The 13,900-nt window shown below is 45.5% G+C and overlaps 1 protein-coding gene across 1 annotated transcript in view; it reads left to right on the forward strand.

The window, feature by feature from the left end:
• The window catches only part of HOGA1 (4-hydroxy-2-oxoglutarate aldolase 1), a 43,796-nt gene extending 36,817 nt beyond the window's left edge, over window positions 1–6,979 (forward strand). The window contains exon 7 of the mRNA XM_068257911.1: window positions 4,320–6,979. Coding sequence (XP_068114012.1) covers window positions 4,320–4,469 — 150 coding nt within the window. The 3' untranslated portion in view covers window positions 4,470–6,979. The remainder of the gene's footprint in view (window positions 1–4,319) is intronic.
• The last annotated feature ends 6,921 nt before the right edge of the window (window positions 6,980–13,900 follow it).

The following is a 13,900-nucleotide window of genomic DNA, read 5'->3' on the forward strand; positions in this document are numbered from 1 at the left end:
CGTGTCAGGGCAGCTGTGTTGTAGTCAGTTATGCTGGGGCCGGTATAGTGACGATGCTGTATTATTATTATTATTATTTTTTATTTATATAGCGCCAACATCTTCCGTAGCGCTGTACATAGTACAAACAAATAATGGGGAACAAATATACATAAGAAATACAAGACACTGTACAGTCATGACATTGAATAGAATAAATACAGATACATACATAGTTGATATGTAGTTGGTACATATGCATATGTTAAAATTACAGCAGTATGAGAAACACTAGGAGGAGGTCCCTGCCCATGCGAGCTTACAATCTAGAGGGTAGTGGGGAGGAAACAAAGGGGAAGGAAACACCAGGATGAGTGGGTGAGCCAGTGTGCCTTCAGTGCTGCCTATAGCAAATTATAGGCTTTTCTGAACAGGTGTGTTTTCAGAGTACGTTTGAAGGTTTCCAGACTCGTGGCATGCCGAACCGGCTGAGGGAGAGAGTTCCAAAGGAGAGGGACCGCCCGTGAGAAGTCCTGGATGCGAGAGTGAGAGGAGGTGACTAGGCTGGAGGACAAAAGGGTCTCCTGTGAGGAACGGAGGGTCCGAGCGGGGAGGTATCTGGAAATTAAAGAGGAAATGTATGGAGGCGACAGCTTGTGTAGAGCTTTGTATGCAAGTGTGAGAAGTTTAAACTGGATCCTTTGGGCAACTGGTAACCAGTGGAGGGATTGGCAGAGAGGGGCTGCCTCAGAGGATCTAGAAGAGAGGTGGATGAGACGGGCCGCAGAGTTTAGTAGGGATTGGAGAGGTGCCAGTCTGCTTTTTGGTAGACCACAGAGTAGGGTGTTGCAGTAGTCGAGGCGGGAGATGATTAGGGCATGCACAAGCATTTTAGTTGCTTCTTGTGAAAGGAAGGGACGGATTCTGGAAATGTTTTTGAGATGGAAGTAGCAGGAGGTAGTTTAAAGTGTTAATATGTGGTTTAAAGGAGAGCTCAGAGTCCAGAGTTACCCCTAGGCAACGAGCTTTGGGGGTTGATGCTATTGGGGTGTTCTCTACATTGATTGTGACAGTGGGAGGTGGAACAGAGAGTGAAGGTGGAAATATCACAATCTCCGTTTTGCTCATATTGAGTTTAAGGAAGCGGGATGACAAATGTAGATGCAGCGGATAGACATTTGGGGACTTTTGATAGTAGTGTAGAGAGGTCTGGGGCAGAACAATAAATTTGGGTGTCATCAGCATAGAGGTGGTATTGAAACCTAAAAGAGCTTATTATCTGTCCCAGGCCATGGGTGTAAATGGAAAAGAGGAGGGGTCCAAGGACGGACCCTTGTGGTACTCCCACAGACAGTGGGCGTGGAGAGGAGTTGGTATTGGCATAGGAGACCATGAAAGAACGTCCAGACAGGTAAGAGTTGAGCCAGGAGTGTGCTAGGCCCTTGATTCCCAGTGTTGCTGTAGGCTCTGTCTGAGTCTGCTGATTGTATGATCTGAGTTATGCTGCAGATGGGGGTATTCTTATCCTGGGATACTCATGTTTGCCATAGCGTGTCAGGGCAGCTGTGTTGTAGTCAGAGTTATGCTGGGGCCGGTATAGTGACGACGCTGTAGGCTCTGTCTGAGTCTGTTGATTGTATGATCTGAGTTATGCTGCAGATGGGGGTATTCTTATCCTGGAGTAATCATGTTTGCCATAGAAGGGTGTGTAGCGTGTCAGGGCAGCTGTGTTGTAGTCAGTTATGCTGGGGCCGGTATAGTGACGATGCTGTAGGCTCTGTCTGTGTCTGCTCCTCTTATGATCTGAGTTATGCTGCAGATGGGGGTATTCTTATCCTGGAGTAATCATGTTTGCCATAGAAGGGTGTGTAGCGTATCAGAGCAGCTGTCCTCGTGTTGTTGTAGTCAGAGGTATGCTGGGGTTGGTACAGTGACATTAATATGACAAGGGGACTGACATAATGTACCCTGCAGGAACCTTACACACATTTCCCCGGTCATATGACTCTCCCATCAATTGTTCAGGGCTATTTATATAACGTGACTGAGCGAAGCTAATGGATGGAGCGTGAGGGGGATGAGGTGGAGGATGGGCATGACCCCCGCCTCTGTCCATCGTGTCGCTCACCAGCCTCCTGCTATTCACATACCTCTCCGAGCTTCCAATGAACAGCGTTCCTTCAAGCTGGGAGGGCTGATCACATGAGAGGCCGACGCCTAGAATATTAAAGGGAACCTCAGGTGAGGGGGATATGGAGACTGACATGTTTATTTCCTTTTAAATAATACACATTGCCCGGCAGTCCTGCTGATTCTCTGCCTCTAATAGACCATGAACAAGCATGCAGCAGATCAGGTGCTCTGACTGAAGTCCGACTGGATTAGCTGTATGCTTGTTTCAGGTGTGCGATTCAGACACTAGTGCAGCTAAAGCGATCAGCAGGACTGCCAGGAAACTGGTATTGTTTAATAGGAAATACATACGGTAGCCTCCATAGGTCTCAAATCTCGGGTTCTTTTTAATGCTGCAGTCACTGGTCTGCTTTAAGGTCGTATTTCACGGTTCTTACAAAACTGATATCAAAAAAACTTGCTGATCTGCCACAATACTAAGAGAACCTGTGAAATATTACGTTGGCTCCTCTTTGTACGACTAAAACAGCCTGGACCGCACAAGACCTGTGAAGATGTATTGAGGTAGCGGTCTGTATAGTGTATAGTATGTATTATAGATATAGTCAGATACCACAGGACACCATCACAGGTCTTGTGGAGTCCAGGCCTGGCCACCAGGGGGAGCTGCTCTATATTATAGGCTGATAGTGTATTATATGTATTATAGATATATAGTCAGATACCACAGGACACCCTCACAGGTCTTGTGGAGTCCACGTCTGACCACCAGGGGGAGCTGCACTATATTATAGGCTGATAGTGTATTATATGTATTATAGATCTATAGTCAGATACCACAGGACACCTTCACAGGTCTTGTGGTGTCCAGGCCTGGCCACCAGGGGGAGCTGCTCTATATTATAGGCTGATAGTGTATTATATGTATTATAGATATATAGTCAGATAACACAGGACACCCTCAAAGGTCTTGTGGAGTCCAGGCCTGACCACCAGGGGGAGCTGCACTATATTATAGGCTGACAGTGTATTATATGTATTATAGATATATAGTCAGATAACACAGGGCACCTTCACAGGTCTTGTGGAGTCCACGTCTGACCACCAGGGGGAGCTGCACTATATTATAGGCTGATAGTGTATTATATGTATTATAGATCTATAGTCAGATACCACAGGACACCTTCACATGTCTTGTGGAGTCCAGGCTTGACCACCAGGGGGAGCTGCACTATATTATAGGCTAATAGTGTATTATAGATCTATAATCAGATACCACAGGACACCTTCACAGGTCTTGTGGAGTCCAGGCTTGACCACCAGGGGGAGCTGCACTATATTATAGGCTGATAGTGTATTATAGATCTATAGTCAGATACCACAGGACACCTTCACAGGTCTTGGGGAGTCCAGACCTGACCACCAGGGGGAGCTGCACTATATTATAGGCTTATAGTGTATTATATGTATTATAGATCTATAGTCAGATACCACAGGACACCGTCACAGGTCTTGTGTAGACCAGGCCTGACCACCAGGGGGAGTTGCACTATATTATAGACTTATAGTGTATTATATGTATTATAGATCTATAGTCAGATAACACAGGACACCTTCACAGGTCTTGTGGAGTCCAGGCCTGACCACCAGGGGGAGCTGCACTATATTATAGGCTGATAGTGTATTATATGTATTATAGATATATAGTCAGATACCACAGGACACCTTCACAGGTCTTGTGGAGTCCAGGCCTGACCACCAGGGGGGGCTGCACTATATAATAGGCTGATAGTGTATTATATGTATTATAGATCTATAGTCAGATAACACAGGACACCTTCACAGGTCTTGTGGGGTCCAGGCCTGACCACCAGGGGGAGCTGCACTATATTATAGGCTGATAGTGTATTATATGTATTATAGATCTATAGTCAGATACCACAGGACACCTTCACAGGTCTTGGGGAGTCCAGGCCTGACCACTAGGGGGAGCTGCTCTATATTATAGACTGATAGTGTATTATATGTATTATAGACATACAGTCAGATACCACAGCACAGGTTCACAGGTCTTGCGCAGTCCATGCTCAGACAGGTCAGATGGGAGGAAGCTGCACAATGCTCGGCAGGTGGTTTCATGCGTTGGGTAACTGGCTTGTGCAGTGATGAGGACGATATGATCAGTCTCTGTATTTGTACCGTTACAGGTGACGAGCAGGTTCGGTATCCCGGGTCTGAAGACCGCCATGGATTGGTTTGGGTATCACGGTGGTCTCTGCCGGCCCCCTCTCCTGCCGCTGGCGGAACAAGAGCAGAAGGACCTGAGGAAGGTCTTCACGGACAACGGCTGGCTATAACGCTATCAGAACGCGGGACGATATCTGTTATAGGATACAGAACCAATCACCACAACCCTCTGAATACATTTTACTCCACATCATGGAAATTTACACATCATGAAAATACAGGACACACATTGCACAATCTAAACTCGATTTATTAACCTTTTGGGGACCGCTAATGGTAAATCCTACGCTGCACTTGTGGCTGTCTAAATCTGATGCAGCGTAGGATTTATGCCACCTGCCGTTTCTGCTCCCGGCGCGATCGTGCGCATCTGAGAGGGGAGATTAAGCTGTCATACGACAGCTGACATCTCCCCTCAGTGATCAGGAGCCATGGCGATTGGCTCCTGATCATGTGATCACTACGATCGCCGGATGGATCGTAGTGATCACTATTGGCAGTGGTGGTCTGAAGGGAAGAAGAGGATCCACTCACCTTCCTGACGGCGGTCGGCACTCCCCTCCGCTCTGGCCGGCATCTCTACTCACATTGATGTGTCAGGTCCCGAATTGATGATGTCATCAAGCCGCGACCTGGAACTTAACGGTAGTGCGAGCGAGGATGCCGGCTGGAGCAGAGGGGTAGAGCTGCTCATCACTGGAGCCTGGGAGGTGAGTAGAGGCTGCTGGGGGATACCTGGCCACACTGGGGACAGCATGTCTAGCTAGCCATACTGGGGATCCGGCTGCCTGACACCCCACCGGCATGTAAAATGGCCGGTCCCAAAAGGGTTAACGATTCTCCATAACTAGTCACAACACCACAGCCCTCACATGGATCATATCAGAATGCAGAAAGGAGTGCTGAAACTGAGTTTGTACAGTAACAGCCACCCATTGGCAGGAAAGTCTGAATCTCGCTCTCTCTCAAAAACCTGAGCTGTGCATACCACATGACTGCTACTGTCAGGGCTGAATCTCCCAGGAGGCACCCTAGGAACATGCCTACTGGCCCCACTGCCGGAAGGGGCACCTACTGGGTGTGATATTTCTTAATTTGCTGAACATTTACAGCTGTCCATATGTGTGCATTATAACACAGAGTATACACACAGACACGTTTTCAGTCTGCCAAATATATTACCGGGGCGTGGTGTGTGTTAATGGGTGAAGTTAAAAGATATCGGATTTTTTATAGGATCTTGAGATGCAAGTCCAGCCCTGACTATTATAATAACATTTCAGCAGGGACAGCTGCTCCATCCACACACTCTGTCTTCATTCCCTCTGGCTGCCTCTTCTCCATGACTTGCTATGCTGCAGAAACAGTGCAGGGGCCCGGGGGGGATGCCCAATTACTTCTGTCCTTCAGTGTTCTCACCCATTATATGAATATGTATGTATAATGTAATATATATATATATATATATATATATATATATATATATATATATATATATATATATATATATCAGTACTAACACACTCAGGTAATACATCCAGATTTCAGTGTTTTACTTTAGATTGTACAGTGATGATAAAATCTGTCAAAATTGATATTTTAACAAGAATTCTGCTTTGGTACCATGAGCAAATGTCTATTTTTTCATTTAATTTTAACCTGTTTTTATGTTTACAAAATAGTAGTGAGTAAAAGGAGAGAAAATGCTAAGGTACCTTCAAAGCACACCTGCAGTGAGAGGGACATGGAGGCTGCCATATTTATTTACTGTTAAACAATGCAAATTGCCTGGCTGTCCTGCTAATACTTTCAGCCATAGCCCCTGAACAAGCATGCAGCAGGTCAGGTGACTGAAATGTGATGGGTTAACTGCATGCTTGTTTCAGGTATGTGATTCAGATACTACTGCATCCAAAGCAGAGCCGGATCATCTACAAGAAAATCCTAGGCAGCTGCCTAGGGGCTGAAGAGAATCTAGGGGCCTGGTGGATGCTAGCCCCCAGCAAATCTTACTATAGAAGCCAGGTGACCATCAGCGCTGGGCAAAAATACTATCTTGCCTAAAGCCCCATTTCATCTTTATCCTTTTCTGAGCCAAAGTGATCAGCAGGGCTGCCAGGTAACTGGTATTAAAGGAAATAATTATGGCAGCCTCCATATTGCTCTTACACTATGGCAAAAACTTGTAGAATGTGAACGTCCTGAGTGTTACGGCGCTCAGGAGGTTTTGCAGCTTTAGAGTCTCTAGGATTAATCCAACTGATTACATGGCTGCAAAAGGCTTAGCTGGCACTAGGCTTGCTAGTATAGGTGGCCGGCGCCCTCCGATTCCCCCCCCCCCTCCCCCAACCTGGCTCCAGTGATCGGCGCAGCCTCCCCGCACAGCTCCGGTCTCTCTATGGGGAGGATCGTACATGACGCCAAGCCCTTATTTCATAAATTAGAGCAATATACCCTCCTGGCATACATATTTAAAAAGTCCCAAAGGTAACAATTTATGTATTCTATTTTAAATTCTGTAACTTTGTTTTCATTTTACTTTTTATTTTGGTACAGAATATGTGAACATAAACATTGTTATGCTTTTGATTCAGTTTGTCACTAAAAAGAATTCTCAAGACATAGGCCTCAACCCTAAAATGTATTCTTCAACTTAGCACGGTTAAAATAATACAACATATCTCTCAGTTGATGGCTAGTTGGGCAACTAGCAGGCAATTAACTGAAATGTGCAAGTGGCTATGTACAGGCCAGGCCCGCTCGGGCAGAAAGCGGTGCGTGTGTCCTGCTGATCACTTTCTGTTCTAGCTGTTATGGAGATCTGGGGCCTTGTGTAGCTGGATGCCATGGGCTGCTCAGGTAGGAAAAAGTGTGTTGTGCTGATCACTTCCATCACCAGCTGTTATGGAGGTCTCAGGCCTCGTTTAGCTGGACACCATAAGGCTCTCAGGCAAGAAAAGATGCATGTGTCTAGCTGATCACTTCCTGTTTCAGCTGTTATGGAGGTCTGCGGCCTTGTGCTGATGTTCCGGCTGTTATGGAGGTCTGCAGCCTTGTGCTTATTACTTCCTGTTCCTATTGTTATGGAGGTCTGCTGCCCCGTTTAGCTGGATGCTTCCAACACACCAGACATCTGGCATCATGCTGTCAGCCGGCAGTGACGGATAACGGAACGGGGGTTTTATGAGGGGTGAGGCAAGGTAGCACATTCGATCCGCACAGCCACGTGTCCCCCTGAGTCCGCAGATACAAACACCCCGCTCTGATTTCAAAGAATATGAATGAAATGCGAGGCCAGCGACAGCAAAGTGTCACCGAATCCGCCGGGTGTGATAACATTAACATTTCTGATGCGTGTAAGCGGGGCTCTCCAATACACACGAGCGAAGGCGGAGTGATTATATTACCGCCCAGCGCCACCGCCACCAAATACGTCTACAATTAGCCGTGTGCTCCTGCCAAGCTGGGGGCCTCATCTCACATCAGAGGCTTGCTGAATGACATGTTCCTGCGGGAGGATTTACTGCAGGGATCTCAAGTGGAGGAAATATCCCAAGACACAATCAAGTCCTTCTGCTTTGTTTAAAGTAAACCTTCTACAGGTCTGCATTGTATGGAGTGCACTAACCAAATGCTACAATTGTGTTGCTTAAAGAGACACTGAAGCGAAAAAAAAAATATGATATAGTGAATTGGTTGTGTACTATGAATAATTACTAGAAGATTAGCAGCAAAGAAAATATTCTCATACTTTTATTTTTAGGTGTATAGTGTTTTTTCTAACATTGCATCATTCTATAATATGTGCAGATTACACAACACTCAGCATTCAAAATGAGTCTTTCAGAGCAGGCTGTGAAGTAATGACCTCTCCTCTGTCAGAGAAAAAGTAAACAGTGCACTTACAGTTGAGATAATAAACAGCCCTCTCCAGGACTAAAGGTAGCCATACACTGGTCAATTTGCCATCAGATTCGACCAACAGATCCCTCTCTGATCGAATCTGATCAGAGAGGGATCGTATGGCTACCTTTACTGCAAACAGATTGTGAACCGATTTCAGCCTGAAACCGTTCACAATCTGTTGCGGTGGTGGTGCTGCCGCTCCCCTCCCCCGCCGCATACATTACCTGCTCCGCCGGCGCGAGTCCTCCCGGTCACCGCTGCTCTGTCTGCGCTCTGATCTCCAGGTCCAGCATGCTTTACTTCTTCCTGCCCGGCAGGAAGTTTAAACAGAGCGCCCTCTACTGTTTAAACTTCCTGCCGGGCAGGAGGAACTAAAGCATGCCGGAGACCAGCACGGACACGGAGCAGCGGTGACCGGGGGTAGTCGTGCCGGCGGAGCAGGTAATATATTGCTGCTCTATTGCGTCGGTCGTCGGGCAATCGAACGCCGCTAGCGACGTGCTCCCTACCCGCGGGCGATCGACGGTAATTTTCCGCACGGAGCGATCGACGGGATCGGATGAAATGGATCGAAATTCGGCGTGTAGCGAACGATTGGCAGCAGATTCGATCCCAGTGATCGAATCTGCTGTCGAAACGGCGGCAAATCGGGCCAGTGTATGGCCAGCTTAAGACTTAGTCGGAGAGTTAATGGCTTGTTTGTATAGAGATAACAACTGGAGTTTCTTAACCCTTCCTGTACTGGAAACAATTAGACTGATGTATCTGATCTTAATGTTTTATTTCTTAGCTGTACTACACATACAAATCATAATATCATAATTTTTTTTTCGCTTCAGTGTCTCTTTAAAGGATACCTGAGGTGACATGTGATATGATGAGATAGACATGTGTATGTACAGTATGCCTAGCACACAAATAACAAGGCTGTGTTCCTTTTTTTTCTTTCTCTGCCTGAAAGAGTTAAATATCAGGTATGCAAGTGTCTGACTCAGTCCTGATTCAGACAGGAAGTGACTACAGTGTGACCCTCACTGAAATTCACAAGAAATTCCCCTTTTTACCTCTTTCTTGCTCTCAGAAGCCATTTTCTGCAAGGAGAGAGTTTTATAGTTGGGATTTCTTATCAGTGAGGATCACACTGTAGTCACTTCCTGTCTGAGTCAGGAATGAGTCAGCCACTTACATACCTGATAATTAACTCTTTCTGGCAGAGAAAGAAAAAAAGGAACACAGCATTGCAGCATTTGTGTGCTTGGCACTGCACATACACATGTCTAGCTCATCATGTCACGTCGCTTTGGGTATCCTTTAATATTGGCAGCCAATGCCCATTATGTCATTGCTGCTGGTCACTAACCAATCAGCTTCTACTTGAGGGTCCTGCCTTTTCCTCACTAACCAATCAGCTTCTGCTTGAGGATTCTGGTCCTTCCTTACTAACCAATTAGCTTCTGTCTCTTCCTGTTAAACCAATCATCTTCTGCTTGAGGGTTCTGCCCCCTCATCACTAACCAATCAGCTTCTGCTTGAGGGCCCTGCCTCCTCATTACTAACCAATCAGCTTCTGCTTCAGGGCCCTGCCCCCTCATCACTAACCAATCAGCTTCTGATTGAGGGCCCTGCCCCCTCCTCACTAACCAATCAGCTTCTGCATGATGGTCCTGCCCCTTCCTCCCTCTGTGTGTCCACTGTCAGCTGATCATGCAATTCTCTCCTGTAGTACTAGATCAGCAAGGAGTTCTGTGGCCACGTGACCAGATGGATCATCTTATTTTCCATCAGATAATTCAGAGGGAATTGGATAAAAACAGGGAAGCCGATGAGCCCAATGAATGCAGAACGATTGCATTATCGAGGTAAAAGCCACGATGGGATTATTGTAGGACTCCAGGCAGAAGCGAATCCCTCGGTTTTGGGTGGGGTCGGGTTTGAGGTCAGAAAGGCAGAACAAGAGACGGAATATCTTTATATCACTTTAATGTTTATTTTCAAGTATAGCAGAATCCAAACGTGAAAGGCACAATTCTCAATACGGACAGATGCTGTTAAGTGTTAGTGTATATATATATATTTATATCTATGCATGACATTCAGTACCTGTAAGTGAATATAGGACTACATACATTAATAAGCAATAAAAGCTAGTAACGTTAGTAATTAGCATATATTACATCATCTCTTAAAGGTGACTCCTTAAAGATATACATGAGTCCAGGAAGCCATTGCTGAGTAACACTGTTCCTGATAGATTCCTGGATGTCTGTCTGGCACCCGTCTCACTGGTCAGACACTATATGCATGGAGTTTGTATACTCTTTCTGTGCCCGCATGGGCTTCCCTCTAAGCATGGAGTTTGTATATTTCTGTGCCTGTATGGGCTTCCCTCTATGCATGCAGTTTGTCTACCCTTTCTGTTTCCTCTTCCAGGCTAAAGTCCATTTTTCCAGAGTTGAGCTTTCGTGGAAGCTAGTCCCCTTCTTCAGGCATACTGTCACAGCCTCACTATGATACTTCAGCTAACATCTGAAAATATGCCTGAAGATGGGGACTAGCTTACCCGAAAGATTTCCCGGAAGAACTTTTTTTTTAATCGGCTGCTAAAAAGCATTTTTACAATATTTTTTTTGCTTCTCTCACAATCACCACACACATTCATAGCGTTTTAACATCGCAGCAGAGTCCCACCACAGCTTCCAGCAGCTTTACCCAGTAAAACCTAACAAGAATCACTGGCCCATATGCAAATAACTTTGTCCACAGTGAAATCAGGGTGGCCTCAGAGTATCAGCAATGGTATTATATTTGCAACATATGAGTAACTTTTAGGCCCAATATACACTTTTAGGCCCATATACGGCAGCCAATCACTCTCTGGCTCTTATTCCATTCACTTTTTCTCATAAGCTAGAAAAATATCACCTAAGAGAAAACATATCAATAAAATGCCTCATCAGCCATCAACAAGCAAGAAAACACTTTACAGTACTTTTTTTTACCTACTTTTTGGTACTTTTCAAATCTGAATGACTGCTGAAAAGTTATTTTAAACAGAAAATTAAAAAATCTAGGAGAAATCTTAGGAGAAAAAGAGAATTGAACCAGGGCCTCAGTGATTTTGGGCAGCCATTCTCTGTAGGCTGCTGAGATACAGTATTTGCCGATCGGCATGTTCTCTATGGCGAGAGGAGGAGGAGCGTGAGTGTGTTTCCGGCACCTGCACTGGAAAATGGCGATCGTGACCAGGCATTGGGTGACAGGGGACACCAGAAAGCAGAAGAAACAATCATGATTGGTTTGGACAACATAGGTTGACAGCAGTTTGAATTTCAGCCAATCAATTGCTTTTTCTGCCAACCTTGATAGGTCCAGTTCTAAGTAGCATATCATTTACATGCAATTTCTACGCAAGATAGGAATATTTGCATCTCATCGACCATCTGTAGGGACCGCATCTCAATCACGCCCCTGGAATCCTATCTATAATGGTGTATATAGCTATTGCATTCTAGCATTAGGCGACAAAAGTGCCTCTTTGCATTTGGATTTTCAGGTGTTACAATCAGATTCCTGTGCCCTGAGGAAGGGGCGTAGCGATCCACGAAAGTTAATCCTATAACAATTTTCATAAGTATAATAGAATGAGCACACAGCTGTTTATCTCAGGAAACTCACACTGAATGTTGTCAAATATTTGTACTTAATTTGGAATGTGCCACCTATTGCCACACGTGGGTGGAGCTTAAATTTCGCTTTCGGGTTGTGCTGTAAAATCTACAGAATATGTGCAGGTAAATGTGACTGGAGCTTCAGTGTTATCGTGTATTGTGCGTATTTACGTAGCCAGTGCACAGGACATGGACTATTTACAACATAATGCAGCCCATAGAACTAATCACATGTCAGCGCTCTATCATACAGTAGCATGTTTGGTTGCAGCGCAATGCTCTTAGCCTTATAGGAACTATAGGCGGGTAGGATACGTCATTCATGCTCTAAACAAACATATCATATCAGTGAGATCCGTGCAAGACTGGTACATCTATCCACACGGCTGCCACGCCCACACGGGACACCGAGACATGCTAGAGGCGGAGCTCTTCTGGGGACACTGAGCCCTGCTAGAGGCGGAGCTCTTCTGGGGACAATGAGCCCAGCTAGAGGCGGAGCTCCACCTGGGGATACTGAGCCCAGTTAGAGGCGGAGCTCTTCTCGGGACACAGAGACCTGTTAGAGGTGGAATTCCCCCAGGGTTACTGAGCCCGGCTAGAGGCGGATACTAAGTCCAACTAGAGGCGGAGCTCTTTTGGGGACACTGAGCCCAGCTAGAGGCGGAGCTCCTCTGGGAATACAGAGCTCGGCTAGATAAGCAGGGCTGCCAGGCAACTGGTATTGTTTAAAAGGAAACAAATATGGCAGCCCCCATATCACTCTTACCCCGGGTTGATTTTACAGCAATGAGGAAGATGTGCTTGTAATATTATCCAAGCAGAGAGGAGCACCCAAATGTAAATGAGATGGACATATATTCAGGGCTTCATCGAATACGGTAACACTGAGCCCACAGACAGTATCTGAGCAGGCAGGGCGGCCATTATTGACAGCCTATTTTACATCTAACGCTCGTTTCCCAACTGTCCAGAATCCATATGATGTAAACATGCAGGAATATCATCCCATAAAAGCTAAAACCAGAAAGTGCAAGCTCATCACATGCAAACGTGTCCAGCCCAGCAGAGTCGCCCGGCTGTGTGCGCGAGTGCCAGGAAAAGAAAGCAGTAACATTCAGTCAGTGGATTACAATACCAACTGTGAGACATGGTGGCGGAAAAGAAAGCAGCAACATTCAGTCAGTGGATTACAATACCAACTGTGAGACATGGTGGTGGATACATTCATACTGTCCAACGTACATAACATTATAGCATTTCTAGATGTGTAGGACATGCACCACTATTGTTGCCTATAATATTTGCGCTTTATATTCTGCGGATATCGGCCTCCTTAGAACTGCGAAACAGACTAATGTGGGCCGAGACGTCTAACGTATAGGTTATACAGAGATAATAATCAGTATTACAGGCAGGAATAGAAGGATCTTTATAGAAGGAGGTTCTGATAGCAGCCTCTGTTACTCTTGACTATAAAAGTGTAGTTGCTGATAGTTGCCAGCAGAGGTCACTGCAGGGAGAACTGAAAATTACAGCTTCTGTATGTCCACAGTGGTGTAAGAAGGGAAATCTCTCCATTGAGGGAAGTCTATCATCCATTCAAAGATCACCACTATAAAGATGAACTCCAGGCAATATATAACAAACATACCATTTATATCAGCATCTCCTCTGCAGATGTAATCAATATGGCTGCACTTTCTGTGTTCAGATTATTGGAGACCGTCGTTCTGATTCTTCCCATTCTATTGTCAGATCGTGGATGGAAATACTAATCATCGGGATTTACTGGATGTTAACGATTGTGGGATGCGAAATCCTGTATCTGACAGACGGTTAGCTGCACCAATCACTATTCATTATTATGGAGAGGGGGATAAGCACATAGGTATCCACAACGTCAATTTTTGAGACTCTGAAATATCCAATCAGGACAACCACTAAAGTCAGGTCAGCCCAAGAGC

This window comes from Hyperolius riggenbachi, chromosome 10 (genome assembly GCF_040937935.1).
Source record: "Hyperolius riggenbachi isolate aHypRig1 chromosome 10, aHypRig1.pri, whole genome shotgun sequence".
Classification (NCBI taxonomy): domain Eukaryota; kingdom Metazoa; phylum Chordata; class Amphibia; order Anura; family Hyperoliidae; genus Hyperolius; species Hyperolius riggenbachi.